The sequence below is a fragment of the Atta colombica genome, unplaced genomic scaffold (assembly GCF_001594045.1).
Source record: "Atta colombica isolate Treedump-2 unplaced genomic scaffold, Acol1.0 scaffold150, whole genome shotgun sequence".
Taxonomy (NCBI): domain Eukaryota; kingdom Metazoa; phylum Arthropoda; class Insecta; order Hymenoptera; family Formicidae; genus Atta; species Atta colombica.
In genome coordinates this window covers 518,227-533,925 of record NW_017259240.1, presented here as the reverse complement: position 1 = coordinate 533,925, position 15,699 = coordinate 518,227, and the positions used below count along the sequence as shown (strand labels likewise).

Below are 15,699 nucleotides of genomic sequence, written 5' to 3'. Positions count from 1 at the left end.
AAAAAAGAATATTTAAACCATTATTTCTGAAATATATTCAAAAATTTCTATGTATTATATTTCTGTGTATATTAATAATATTTATTCTTAAAGCTGTTACTCATATTCGCATCAATTTTTCACTGTTTATATAATTAATGAATTTACATACATACTTTTAAGCTTTTCTTTTCTTTTCTTCCCTTCTCACATCGCGCGCACGCATATCTCTCCTTCGCTCTCACAATTTATAAATATTTATGGGCGGCATTCATAAACCGGTCTTATTTTAAGATCATCTTAAATAACATATTAAGATGCTATAATAATATACCCCTCTGATTGATGCTGGAGTAACCAAATTGTTGGAACATTGCAGATCGATATAAATTTCGAATTTACTGAAAGGAGTCAAAATCCTTTTATAGGATTAAAGTAAATTGGAAGGTGGATTTTATACTAAAATCGGAAAAAAAAAAAAAAATTAAAACTTAGGTTAACGATAAATAAAGTAGTAATTGTATCTAGCAGTAAATGTTCGATCTTGCAAGAGATGACGTTGCAATATGTTAGATAAGGACAAATGTATTGTATGCTTGAGTGAGACAGAACGATAATGTAAAAAATGAATATGTCACTATTATCTTTTTTTATTCAGAATTAAAAAAATCTGTATCAATATCGATCAAATTCGGCGATCACTCCAGCATCCCTTTAAACCTTATCAACCCCTTTAAAATATAAACAAATTTTCATTTAATTCTCTATAAGTTTCAATAATTGGCATAGAAACTCAATCTGTATGAATTTATCTTTGTACTGCTATATAGTGCGCATACATAACGTTTATATAACTGCTGGATAAAAAATAATCGACAATCTATAGTGTTAAAAGACCTAATACTTTCCATTATTTCGATTAATTCTAAAACAGCCGATTACACACACAACACTTATACGCACGCAAAAAATTAAACAAGTGTAACATATATGTATAAATATCATAATCAATTTTTACAGTGTCTAAATACGTATTTAAGAAATTATCTATACATATTATAATCACATTAGGTAATAAAGTTTATCCGTACATTCAGCTTACAGATTAAATTTAAATTTACTATGTTGATAAGATACATAGTAAAAGTCCGCCTATTTGTTAGATATTATATAAATAATATTAAATAAGATAATATCAATATAATGTGACAAGAAAAATTTAATCTTTTGTGTCAATTTTTCAAGTATTATAAGCGGATTCTTCTTATAGTTCTCGAATGAGGATAAAAATCATTCTAAAGTTGATATATGTTGATGGACATCGAATATAAATGTCTTATGAATTAACATTATCCATAGTGAAAGAACTGAGGTGTACACTGAAGTGTACCAATACACTTATATATATATATATATATATATATATACTCGTCATAGATACATTATATAAATGCCCCGATATATGAAATTATTCTATTAGCTGAATTGCAACTTGTCGAATTATAATATTAACATTGCAAGTTTAATAAGTAAAAACAGTTCTCGCATCGACTTTTTCGAAAATTTTGTATAATTACAAATTGGCTATAACTTATTCTTACAATCGTATTCCCTACAATCCGGATTTTTCTAGACATTTATAAATGCCTTGTCTAAAAGATCTGGCAGTGAGTCCTCTTCAGTAGGCCAGTTACAAAATTGATATTTGATCATAGATTGATAAATGACACGTCAATGAAAAGAATAAAAATATAAAGCGTCAATATTTATAATATAAATATTTCGTAAACTTACATATACGTAAGAATCGTAGATATATTATGCTAAAAAATTGTAAATAAATCTGAGGTCTGTAGGATGAACATTCTAAGATTATTGACTTAGGCTGTACTGGTGTGACTGTTAGCACCGCTGATAGTGCTAAAGAGAGCAGCGCTATTGCGTTTGAAGCTTCCTACTTGCTCGTCTAACCATATTGGCTCCCCAAACAAAGATGACAAACTCTGACATAGTTTCTGATAATTCTCACGCAGCACTTCTTGATATTCATGTTGGTCCGGTGTGATTAATTTACTATTAATTTGTAACGCTGTGTAACATATCTTGACAAATTCCCTGAAATCGCAAAAAGAAATCTTTGTAAGTAACTATAATATCATGCATATGAGAAATTACTAAAGAGGTAATTAATTATAAAGTGACAAAATATACCTAAAGACATCTTTCAACTCTTCTACTTTATCATCGGGATATTGCGGAGATAGCGCGGGATCCAGAAATGCGGAGGCGTAGGCTAAAGGACCGGCATTCACTGTTACGCAAATGCTACCTTGGAGACGTAATTGCAGTTTTTTTATGTCCGTCGGTCCAATCAAAGCCACATCTTCCAATTCCTGAACACGTTGCCTCATCTCATCCAAAGCGACCTCGATAGGGCTGAGCTCTACAATCCGTTTTTCGGCAATTCCGATGCGCTTTTTCACATATGGAAAAGCATATTGTGCTGTGAAAATAACAAGCATAAATTTTCATATCTCTCTCAATAAAGCAAAATCTCAGATAACATAAGTCTGCAAAATTTAATTTTTTTGTGCTATTTGGAAAAGAAAAGTAATTTTCTATAGTTTTTGATGCGCTGAATCTGAATCCGCGAGTAAAATTGTTCTATACTATGTCAAACTTTTTAAAAAAATGAGGTCTGAAAAATGCGTTTTTGGCTTTGAAAATTCGTAGCTGATAAACCTGATATATGAGATATTTCGAAAAATGCTAAAATTAATGTAATTAGACATTATACTTTGATATAAAAATATCGAATCTTTTACAGCCAGTGTCGAACCTCTGGTTTGAATCTCTAGTTGCACAATATCAAATATAAAACGATTGTCTCATAGTTTTAGACAAAATATTGTTGCTGTAAAAAAACTTAAATTCACACAATGAGACATCCAATCGTTTCCGTGTTTAATGTTTATTTAAGAACTTCAAGACGAAATTACAATCTTTTAGCTTAACATCTTAAATCGTAGATCGTAATCGTCCTCCTTCCATAGAACAACCGAACCATACATCAACCGAATCATACATCAACTTCTCGAATAAAAATCGTTCAAGCTCGAAAAATAACTGTACAATTACATTTACGCAGCATGTTCACACATCATCTAAATATATACTAGGAACAGTAGGTCCGAAACAAACTCATTCTATTAAGTACGTTTCCTACAATATTGTAAATAATAAATTGATGTGATAAAACATTTTTATTTACGGAGCGCATTAAAAATAATAGGAAACTATTATTCTTTTCCAAAGCAAAAATCATGCAAATCTATGTAATCAAATAAATTATTTGACATTTGACTGTACTTGTGAGAATAGTCCTACGTTTCCATTGTTCCTCCGGACTGCCTCTCGCTTTGCCTTCCTTAGTAAACGGTGTCTCGAACATGAAGCAGGATACATTGTGATTCTGCTCAAACTCTGTCTGTAGTACTTCTAACTCGATCTTTTCAAAGTACGGTGTGACATGCGTTACCTGAATATATGCTACCTTAGGATCCAACTCACTTATGTCAACTGGTACAGAATCCATTATCATCTTAACGTTCTCAGATCCGAACTTTTCGCTATACAAATGCAATAAACGTTCTGATATCTCAGATAATGATGTTACTTTGGGTTCCTTATAGATATATTCTTGACAATTTTCCTCTTCGAAGTATGCCTAAATAATAATACATATGTCAATTTTATCTTATATATTTCTTAATTATAAACCGAGACACTATAATTTTGTATTAGAGTATTTCTGCGAAAAATATATACTCTGCCGATGATGTGTGTATCTTACCATGCCAAAGAATGCTACTCTGTAGAACCTTCCGAGCAATCTCTTTCCAGTTCGCGTTACCTCCACAATTTTATTACAAGCTTGTGCCAAATGTGAATAGCAATTAGCTAAAGCTTCATAATTTCTCTTCTTTTCATACATAGGAACTATTAAGCGATACAAATGTCCAAGCAATTCGAAACGCTCGGCTTTCTCTAACGTGTCGGCACAAATTTCCAATTGTTCGAGAAGTAAACTTTCGTTATAATGGATATCTTGAATGCCTGAAACAAGATTAACATCTCTAACATCTGTTCTCAAACATGACACAATAAAAACATAATAAACACAGACAATGATGATATGACAACACAATGCAATAAAATAAACACACAAATCTCACCAGCATCGAGTTTGAGATTGCGTTCATCCTTTGATATGTTCACAGAAATTTGATCGAAAGCTTCTGCTCCCCACAGATGAACTTTCCTCAATTTCAGATATTCAGCCATTAGTGCTGCGATATGTAGTTGACAACAAGCAGCCTTAAGAATGAAAAATGTATGTTAACTTATGAAAGAGTCTCGTGCAATACATTTTCATATACATAATGTAAATGTATATTTTTCTCGAAATAATTAATAAAAGCAGATACCTCGGAGAAATTTCCGTCCCTGGCATGATTCCTAGCCATAGTTTCTAACCAGGTATGCCTCAATTCGGGTGTGCTGGCATAAGAGTTGGCTAAACTATGTTGTAAATCGACTAGCATCTCAGGATCGTTATTATGCTCCCGCATTTGCGCGGTTGCCATTAAAACTGTTCGTATTCTTTTGTTGAGATCCTTCACTTCAACTGGGAAACCTGTGCCTTTCATAACTTTATCAGAAGAAGCGTAGCTGTTAATTAAGGACAGCGATTCTTGAAATCGCGAATTGTTCAAACTGATTACGTTCCCTAGCATTTGAGAGACTGAAATTATAACCTGGAACAAATATACGAAAAGATATGTGTTTTAAAGTTTGTATAATTCAGTTAAAAATAATGATAATAATAATTAGATATAGATACATCGCATTAAATAAATTCAATTTGGAATTGTGGAACTCTAAACAAGAGTACTGTACCTGCAAGTGCACTCTAGTCAATCCCTTCCGACTAGTAAATTCAAAATTACTTCGCATGAGCAAATATAGCAAAGCGCAAGACTCCTGTCGTATGGAACTCAGCTTGCTGTTACAGCAACGCAACAGCTCATAACATAAGCGTCCACAAAGTATAGCATTGCCTACAGGGAAAAGGTGTTCAAGCTTTGTGCATGTTTTACATGTGATTATTATACATATATGCTTTCTTTCATCGACGACCAATTATGTATTTATTATCGTTCTTTATAAATAAAATTCAATTTTTGAAGTTCAAGAATTAATAATTACCTTTAAAAAGCGCGATAGAATAATTATTTAAGAAAGCCCGGAGTCCAGCGAAAACATGACGTAATAAAGTTTCAGACTGACCAACTTGAAGGAATGATAAATAAATGTTAAAAAATTTTTGCATTACTGCATTGTCGCCTTCATTTGCCAAGAGAACATCCTATAAAAAACAAGATGTATTAGTAATCATTTATACAATTCATATGTAAAATTAAGGAGGCAAAAAATTTTATGATAGAATTATAATTACTTTAAAATGGATACAGAAGAGACCCAAACAATCTAACGCAATTAAGCCTACTTCTGTTGCCATGTTTGCCTCCAATAGAGCTTGATACACTTTGTCGCTATCATTTTCAATTAGATTCTCTCTAGAAACTGTATTATGAGGTTGCAACGTGCTGGTAGCAGGATTTTCAGTGGTAAAGTCTGGTGGCGCCATTCTGGCAGGTAAAGTCATTGCTTTGACAGTGCGAGGTTTCCCAGTATTATTTGCAATATTCGCGGCTATTTGTCTCTTACCGATATATTTAAAATGATGCAAACTCATCCTAAAAATAGATGAAAACAAAGTTCATAAAATTTAGGAATGAATGTATTAGATGCATCAGTACATATAATAATGAATAAATCAATATTGACGTATTTTGCTTAAAATACAATATTTTTACTATTTTTTATACTATTAGTTTTGTCACTTACTCAATCACTGTAAAGAAGCTCAGTATTTCTGTATCATTGCATTGTTGCCACCAGGCAATCACTTGATGATCACCCAGATACTTGACAATGAATAGAAAACAAAGTAATATATCCTTTACTTCGGAAGGCTGCAATTTATCGCATCTAGGCGACGATTGCGTCACGCTCAAAGTACGCGAATGTCTCTTTCTCTCGTTCATTCCATTTTCTGGCAATTCTCTAACAATGGTGGTCTCTTGGGAAACGTTAGATTGAGATGCACCAGACATCGTCGATGTATCAGACTCAACACTGGTGCAAGAATATCCATTTACTAATCCTTGACCCGCAATGGCGGCAAAGTAAGCGGAATCCCGTAAATGCATAGATGATCTTATAGGCGATTGAGTATCCAGGTGAAGAGTTAATCTGTGTAACATCGAAACTTCTCTTTGACTTACAATTAATTATAAATTATTATATCATTTTATTAATACATCGATGTATACCTGTGAATGGACTTAGGTGTACTCGCAGATGTGGAACTAGCAATGGTATCTTTCGTTGTTAGAAACGAACTACTGGTCGATACTCTGTTAGTACCGTTTTGCTTGATTTCTACCTTGATTTCATTTTCCTCTACTGACTGCAGTCGATGCAAATTCTCCAATACAATGCTGAGCCACGGTATATAAATTGATGCTATTCTGCTCAGTTGACCCTGAATAATTAAGATTCAAAATGAAGTACATATAAATTAGTATAAATTATGAGAAGAAACAAGATCTTTAATTTTTTTCAACAATGCAATTTCTTAAAGACCACGCTAATGTTTGTAATCATAAACGAAATATTAAAAAGTCATACTTTATTTTGATATCTATCGTCCAATTCATGTTTTGCCATTAGATCCCGTAAGGTACCAATGGCGACCTTACGGATCTGCACAATTTCATTAAGAGAGGTCTTGACTTCTTGCATCAAAAGACCAGCCAAGAAGTGATGTTTGCAAAATTCCTCCGTAAGGCAATATTCATTCATTAGATCTATCATCAAATAAATATTTTTAATATATATTATGTCTATAATTAATATAACTGAAATAATAATATAATATTATAAGTACGTATAAAACATAGATAAATAGAAAAATATAAAATTTTCAGTGCAAAATCCTATAAAAATACAAGTAACGTGTAATATTTATCGATCTGATTCAATCTTTGAATCAATGCTTTTAAACTGACTAAAATCAGAACTAATTTTAACTAACCACAAATTATAATCAGCATTAGCTAAATAGCATTGTTAAAAGAAAAAATACATAATGGATATTTGCTATAAACAAGAATATACGTATAACCCACATATTTATGAATATAATTATAAACATACCCTCACATTCTGGTTCACTCTCAGTATCATTGTCAGAATCTTATGAGCACGCGAATGATTAAGTTACAATAAATTAGTTAATTTTCATTCGTAATTCTCGAATGTATCGATGATACAAGAACTTACCTCTAGAAGCAAAGCGCGATTGCATCATCGGCAAATTGAAGGATACATAGTGCTCATGAGAGCAGATAATTTGTAAAAAGGTGAATTTGAAATCGTGCAACGTGCGTTGATCGCCAGGCGAAAAGTTGTCCAGATAAGAATTGATGAGACGAAACACGAAGCCACGATCCATGAAAGTGAGACATCGCTGTGTCAAGATAATCAAAATCAAAATGGTAAAAAAAAATATATAGTGTATTATATTTCATAATATTATAATATATACCTTCAAAAATTGTGCGAGACTTTTGTTCAATTCGTGTGTCTCTACTGGCATTTCTCGGTACTTAGTCATTAAGTATGGCATAATTACATCTAATAACATTTTGATCTTCTCGTGGTAATCTTTTGAAAATCGTTCATTTCTATGCATCTGAGAAAAAGTAAATTACTTGTTCAATTAATTTTGAAACAAAATTGATAATTTATTTTGCTAATTTATTTTGATTCCGAAAAATAAATTAATATTTAATTATAAACAATCTTATAATCGATGTTAATAAATCGTCAATTTCAAGGTCTTAGATCTCAAAGAACTAAAAAACTTACCTTTATCCTGCCAGTACTCAGCAAATATTGTGCCATACTTTTTATCATTATTTCAAAAAAGAAGTTTGAGTGATGCATGAATTTATTCACCACCAGAAAATCAGTATTACTCGGTTGCAGTAAAATTGGCAAGTGCTTCGCCAATTGTTCGTGAACCGTGACGTTACCATTTCGTAGAGGAAGCACAAACACAAACTGAAATCAAAGAACTACAATAGAGTCAGACCAATCGAAAAGTAAATTAAATTTTTAAAATTCTAAAGATATCAAGAGCTAAAATTGGATATTTATCACAGATATATTCTAGATTCTACCTTGATGTATGCTTGTAGAATTTCCTTACGTCCAGCTTCGTGCACCATATTAATAAAATGTATCAAAACTCTAATCACGTACAATCCGACCTCTTGACTGCTGTTGCATATTAGCAACACAAAGAGTTGATTCAATATAGTTGGAAGAAACGTGATAACAGTGACTAGTTGAACTGCATGCGCTGCTTTCAAGATTTTACACGTTTCTGAATCTGAGGGCGTCGTTGAAGGTTTTGTGTCCAAAATACGTTCAGCGTGAACGAATAGATTATGCAGATGAAGATCCCGCGTAAATACTGTCGAAATTAATTGAAAAGATACCGTGAAGATTGGTCGTTGAGAATCGATCCAAGTAATATCTGGTCCTGCGTTCTGCAAAAATATATTTAAATCACTCTCCTCTCTTATCTCAAGCTTTTTAACTATATTATTAATTTATAAAACTAATGATTGATCTTACTCTTACCCCTTTCCCTAATCCAAGGGGTTGTATAGAAAGATATCCCAAAGGCAAGTGCGTCGCTACAGGCAATATTTGGATATTCGATTCTACATCTACGTTCAGTCTGTATAACAGATAAATTAAAAAAATTTTTTTTCTGCCATTTCAATGTTATAAGATACTGTAAAATATGATATCAATTTAAATTTTCATCAATTATTCAATCGTTAGTCTATCACCTCACCTTCCTTTGTGCAGTAAAGGTGCCCATGCATAACCGACACAGTTTTCAACGCCGTTCTCTTTCTTTTTATTCATATCACAACTTATGTGATAAAAGGAGAATAATATATGATGTTTCGCGTGCAGTTTCGTAGGTAACTTAATCTTAATTTCTTCATACCAAGAAGGCACTGCGTTATGATGTAACACAGCGCACGATGCTCGTAAGCACAGTAACGACGAACCCGGTCTTCCATAAATTACCTATTAGGAGTAGTAGAAAGAAAATAAAGCCTATTTTAATTCTTCAACATCTAAATGAATTACCGTTATTTTATTACTTACTCGTAAAGGTTTGGCGTCTTCGCTGTCATCATCACGGAGTTCCACAATGCATGCTATGTTCCTAGCTCGGGTAAACATCTTCTGACTGTCAAAGTTGAGTGTCTGCGGGTACACATACACATGATTGATATACGTTGTATATGGATGTACATCCTTCTCAGAAGTGCTCTCGAATTCGGCAATCTCGATTGTTGGCTCCACCGTTGGTGGTATTGGAAATGGCTTTAGCGGCGCTAGGCAAGTCGACAATGTATCTAGAAATCGTATTTTATGTATCGTATACCTGGAATCGTTCGAAACTATTGACTATAATTTCTTTTTTCACACTAATGTGAGAATGATTATTAAAAATCGTCTAATTTATTACAAAAATAAATAAATTATGTAGAATTAAGTTACAAAAAGTATGTTCTTGCACTAATATTGCTTCTTTAAATCAATTTTTCCAATGTCGAGATAAAGTATCTTTAGTTTTAAAATATTCAAGAACATTACTGATATTTATTGTATAAATTAAAAAAAAAATGAATTTTTTGTAACAATATATTACTCGATTACGAACTTTCAGGAATGTCCGTGATGGGTTCTATTTTAATTTTTAGCCAGGCAGGTATCACAGTCAATTTGCTAAGTTTCTCAGGCCTGTGAGTAAAATTTTGTTAATATAATAATTAATAATGTATGCATGTTGTACTCCATATTGCATAAATTTTTGAATTGCATTAATTTATTATTAATACATACTTTCTATACTCAGAAAGAAGTTTTAGCAGCTCCTCATCTTTTATTCTATTACCCTCCTGCCTATATATCGCTGGGAAATCTGAGGATGTATCTAGTTCATTGCTATACAGTCTAAACAGTGGCCTCGCAGTCCACGCAAACGGCATTCTATAGTTTCCCAGTCTAAAAAGAGGATTGCAATCATATACAATTAAGGTTATATATAATTTTAGTTAATATAATCTTGTTAATTAAGCATTCTCTTAAAACATTTACATTCGATTATATATTCTATGCAAAAAAGTATCGGTATTATAATTTTACCTTTGGCAACATGCTCGGACTTGCTTGTGCACCTTCAAGCCCAATCTTGGATCCTTGGTAGCTCTCAAATATGGCTCTGAGGTCTGATATATGTTTCCTTGAAGTAACTTATCTATCCTTACAACGAGAAATATATCTGGATGAGGATTACTAATGTTGAATATGGCCTGCAACAGCAATCACGTTTTTGTATATTTTTTCTAAATTCTTATTCTACTAATAAATAACAATAAATTACTAAATTTTTATCTTGAACAGATTTATATACTTTTTAGAGATGGATATGTAACCGAAATCTGATAAATGGGACAATACCCTGAAATGTCAAATTACCGAAATTTAAAAGAAGGGGATTCAGGTCTAGAAGCTTAATTTTTAGGCTATTTACGAATTTTTTCTGAAAAATTCGTAAAGTCTATTCAAATCAGGATTTCTCCTATATATTAGTACATATTTCAAGTATCTTTCAATATTTTTTTATTGTAATATTTCAAGAAATAAGCCCTATATAAATTTTTGTGAGATCGTGGAAAAAACACAGTGATCATGATTGCAGCTGTTCTGCTCATCTGAAACAAAAAACCGAAGAGATTCTTAAAGCATATGAGTTGGGCTATCGTGATGTTGACCTATGATAAAAAAAATATTAGAAAGAAAAAAATGGCGTCATTTTGAAAATTATTTTCCTATTTTTTCGAATTTTTCGAATCTTTAAAGTACTATAAAATAAATAAAAATAAATATTTTGACTTTATTGTAGTTCAGACGAAAACTATGTATGCGCTAAAGATGTGTGCAAAATTTGGGCGCGATTGGTCAAATAGATTTTGAGAAATCATGATCACCAGTTAAAAAAATGCTGTTTTAAGAAAAACGCAATTAAAGTTTTTTTAACTGATTAGAGATAGAGATAGAGAGATAGAGATAACACTCGATAATATTACTTACAATCAATCTGCTATTCCAGGATCATAAAGGGCATCTTTCTCTTCACTACTTACATGCTACAAGAGTTGCAATTATAGTAAAAACATTAAAAAAGTTTAAAATAGCAGTAACTAAATTTTTTTGAAACAAAAATCAATATTTTTAGAAGTCTTTAATTTTTTTGCCGACATGTTCGTAAAATCTACATCTTTCTCAGCTATAAATTGATTGCCCATGAAATGTCGTTTTTTCTGAGTCTGCATAAATTCATTTTCTCGAACCTTTTCTATTCATTTTACTACGTAAAAGTACGAAATATGTATTTGACACGAAGAACTTGTTTGCGCTCGTGCCAACGTTCGAAGTAATATTGATACACAAACAGCTGCTCCTTTACAGAGACAGGTTACAGAATCGATCCTATTTTTAAAACAGAAGTTTCTAGTACCTCCAACTTTTAAAAATAACGGTCGCTCGAATCCGAGTCAAAATATAATTCTTGTACAATGCTTTATTACTTGCTCCTGAGCGCAGGGCGGAGCACGCTCAGAGTTCCTTACAAAAGCACTTATATTCCAGGCGCTATATCTTTGTAATCTTTGCAAATTCGCAAAAATCCTTTTACGTACTTATTCTACAAATACTTGCGAAAAATGCACTAAAAAAAAATCGATTTTTTTTTATCTTCTAGACACAAATCTCCCCTTAAGATGCGATAACATCTTGAAATCTCAAATTACTGAAATTTAAAACATGCAACAATATCCCAAAAAGTATAAGCTTTTTGGAAATATTTTTTGAAAACTGATAATTTGACATTTCGAAATATTGTCTTAGTTTCAGTTTTCGGGATTATAGTTTTTCAGTTCTTTGCATGTCCACCATTTCTTCAGAATTATATTCATTTTTTTTTCATATAATGTATAAATAATAATCATGCCTGTTTCGGATATTTTATCCAGTCTGAAGGAATGTTTTTTAATTCTCCAGAAAGAGTAATATCCTCTGTTTCTGTTGTAATTCCTGTGGGACTAAGTTCCTTCGCCATATCTCGTACTATTTCATGATTAACATCGAAGTGAAAATTCTCTGTGAGTTTCCTGCCATTCCTCGCATCGAAAAGACTCAACACTGTATGATAAGGTTCCACTTGACAAAGAGATTCCTTTTCGTCGATAGGTGCTTGCAGTCTAAATTTAAGATTTTCGCATTTGACAAGAATTCTGTGACCGAACTGCTCCTTGTAAGGATCCACATTATCGACAGATTGTCCTATGTGCGTTTTAGCATGTGGTATGTAAGGATATACGCTGAACAGTCTTTTTCTGTTCTCTCTCCTTGCTAAAGCAATGCTGGTGTCAGTCTCTCTAGAATATTTTATTAATTGCGGATTCATGCTCTGCTCGAGACCTTTCAGTGTGCCATAAACCTAAAATCAAAAACATATGAAGTCCATTTTAATATATGTATATGTCCACAATCCAACATATATCTTTTATCTTGTCACAAAACTATCTTCGGGGGAATTTTCATTTAAAAGATTAAGACTTAATAATACGATTAGGATAATTTTGCAATATGATTATTTTACCTGCATAGGTTGCGGTGACGGTGGAGGTGTATTACAGGTTCTTTCTAGCGATGCAGCACGCTTTTCCTCTTGTTGTTTATAATGTTGTAAGACGGAACTGACTTTCAATATCCAATCTTGCATATCGGCTTCGTTATCGGCAGCTAAAGTATAAGACTTGTGAGTGTCACTCATCCGTAGTTCAAAGCAAAATCTCCCGCGCTTTGAATTTCTAACAACTTCCGTACAAAAGTCCATCACTATTGTTAGTTTCGCTTCGCCCTTTCTATCATCTTTGAAAAATTCGAGTATATAAGTGCCGTCAACCTCCTGTCTGAGATGACAGAAACGTCTTTTGAACGATTTCGAGCCAATATGAGCAAACATTCTGTCCGTACTACCAATCTCAGGGCCTTTCATTAAGTAACCTTCTTTCGTTATACCGTCGTTTTTTGTTAAATCCTAAAGATTCACAAACAATATACATACTTAATCCTAAGTATGAACAAGTATAGTAATATAAATCATATTGAACAATTCTAGGTATTCTTATATTTAAGACTGTTTTAAGTATAATATTATGAATTAGAGAGCCACATCTCAAGATATACTTGAGATAGATGATCTTGAATAGAATGCACTATGAATATCGATCCTAAATTTTAAAGATCCAAACTGTCACCGTTATTATAATATAATTGCACATATAAATCTTATAGAGTTAAAATGGCATTACCTCGTCTACTTGATCCACCTCGGTATCAATTTCATACACTTCGTCTTTTAGATCATCTGATTTTAATATTCTGGAAATTTGTTTTATAAAATAATAGCAATAATAATAATTTACAAAATAACGGATGGCTTTCAACGAATCTAATTAAAAAGCGTTGAACTTACTTTGGTAATTCGAGATAAGCCCCACTATACGCTGCATATTTGTAATGTACAAGATTCCAGTTAGATACATAACTGGATAGACACTCCTTTGTCAAAAGATTCTCCACTCCTTCTTCACATTCCGTAATATGTTGTGCTGTTGGTACCACGCTGCGATATCTCCTTGGCAAAACCACTTGCTAGAAAATATTTAACAACACATCATAATTATGTATTTAATGTATCACAATATACATTTAATAATTATTTAATATTCAATATTTTGATTATAATTATTTGTTATCTCAAAAAGTAAAATTTTCAACGAAATATATTTTTTATTTTATTTATATAGAATTAAATTGAAAACATTAACTGTATTCTTTATGTATATTTTAAAATTTTATTTTATATTTTATTACTATCCTTCTTTTGTTCATTCATCTATGTATAAATAACATGCTGATATACAGAGTTAAACTGCTAAACTTAAAAATATAAATTTAGAATCTCCAAACAAAATTCTTAAGTTACAGAACTATAGGAATGAATGTCGAAATAATTTTATCTCCTTTACTGCTTTATAATCAAAATGTAATTATTAAATTAAATTCAAAATTATGATCTCTACCCTTAAGACAAGCATTATATCTATCGATGAGAAAACAAATAACTGACTGACATTGTGTGTTTGTATGATTAAAAAGAGCTCTGTTTAAAGTATTAATAAAAGCCTATTGATAACCTTTGACTTTTAATTTAAAACAAAGATATTTCAATATTTTTCATTCCTACAGTTCTATAAATAAAGAAGTCAATCTCTTGAACAAAGTATTTGCAAGCAAACCAACTTCCAAAGGAAAACTTTGTTTTGAGTCCTAAATTCATATTTTAAATTTAGTTTAACATTCTGTAAATAAATAATACAAAAATGAAAACTTACAGAAATATCATCTTGGGGATACAGCAGCAATTCTCTCTGAGGATCATTTTGCAACAGGGTCTTATTCTTTAGCACAAAATTCTCAAAGTCAATGGGTTCGACTAAGTGTGGTTTATTCTGCAAAAAAAAACATGAATTTTAAAAGATACAGAATTTCACGAGTATAGAAAATTTTGAAATATTTCTTTTTAGCTTTAATTCCGAAATTAAAAAAAATTCTATGATGAAGAACGACAGAAAAGATTACAAAATTTAGATATTCAGGCTACCGAGACGATTGTTTACATCCCGGATTCATTAGTATGGACAGCTCGGCGCGCTAAATCTCGAGTAATATTCCGACGAAGTGCGTACTCGAATCCGAATGATAAGCAGACGACGAGATAGACGTCTCACCTGCACTGTGCTCTCGCGGACGACCTGTGATACGGTCTCCCGCAGCTGCGCCGCCATACCGAGTTTCCCCAGGCCGCGCGTGAACTTTCTCTCGCTCATCCTCGCGAACGTCGAGCGGCGCCGATTCACCCCCGAGTCAATACCGTCTGATGTCGCCGCGCCGGTCACGTTAGACCGCATCGGTCACCGTGCCCGGACTTGCCGGGGTGTAACTGGGAACATATCATACAACTGCACCTCGTCACAATTAGTCACAATTAATCAAGATCGCGCGACCAACTCCCGTCTCGTCGGCCATCACCAGTGACACCAATGACACCAATGTCACCAATCGCGTTCCGTCCCCGCCGCTCCGCGTTGTCGGTTCTCCTCTCTGTCTCTCTCTCTCTCTCTCTCTCTCTCTCTCTCTCTCTCTCTCTCTCTTAATAAAAATCAAAGCTTGCGTGGACTTTTTGCTAAAGAGCCGCTCTTATCTCATACTGATCGATACGACGCAGAAAACTGGAGCGCATTGAGGTAAATTTGAATTTATGATATTATATTATAAAATATGGAAATGATTAGGCGTGTAAAACAA

At 32.6% G+C, this 15,699-nt stretch overlaps 1 protein-coding gene across 1 annotated transcript; it reads right to left on the bottom strand.

The window, feature by feature from the left end:
• Positions 1-1,503: 1,503 nt before the first annotated feature.
• Positions 1,504-15,424, bottom strand: LOC108685344 (dedicator of cytokinesis protein 9). The gene is made up of 28 exons (XM_018190090.1): positions 15,123-15,424; positions 14,727-14,843; positions 13,805-13,983; positions 13,641-13,710; positions 12,926-13,366; positions 12,275-12,763; positions 10,408-10,574; positions 10,105-10,266; positions 9,923-10,002; positions 9,361-9,614; positions 9,038-9,279; positions 8,818-8,917; positions 8,352-8,723; positions 8,038-8,232; positions 7,715-7,861; positions 7,450-7,636; positions 6,796-6,974; positions 6,438-6,649; positions 5,950-6,357; positions 5,498-5,798; positions 5,248-5,407; positions 4,939-5,099; positions 4,467-4,796; positions 4,215-4,356; positions 3,833-4,095; positions 3,349-3,706; positions 2,191-2,482; positions 1,504-2,094 (listed from the first exon to the last, which is right to left on the bottom strand). The coding sequence occupies exons 1-28, from the start codon at positions 15,300-15,302 to the stop codon at positions 1,860-1,862; spliced, it is 6,423 nt and encodes a 2,140-aa protein (XP_018045579.1). The 5' UTR covers positions 15,303-15,424; the 3' UTR covers positions 1,504-1,859.
• Between the last annotated feature and the right edge of the window lie 275 nt (positions 15,425-15,699).

Excerpts from the sequence above, each read along its gene's own strand:
- LOC108685344 (XM_018190090.1), bottom strand. The coding sequence starts at position 15,302 with ATGCGGTCTAACGTGACCGGCGCGGCGACATCAGACGGTATTGACTCG. Across the intron at positions 9,615-9,922 it reads CATCACGGACATTCCTGAAA|ATACATTGTCGACTTGCCTA; the intron begins GTTCGTAATCGA and ends TACGATTTCTAG. Across the intron at positions 5,100-5,247 it reads TTCTATCGCGCTTTTTAAAG|GCAATGCTATACTTTGTGGA; the intron begins GTAATTATTAAT and ends TTTTCCCTGTAG.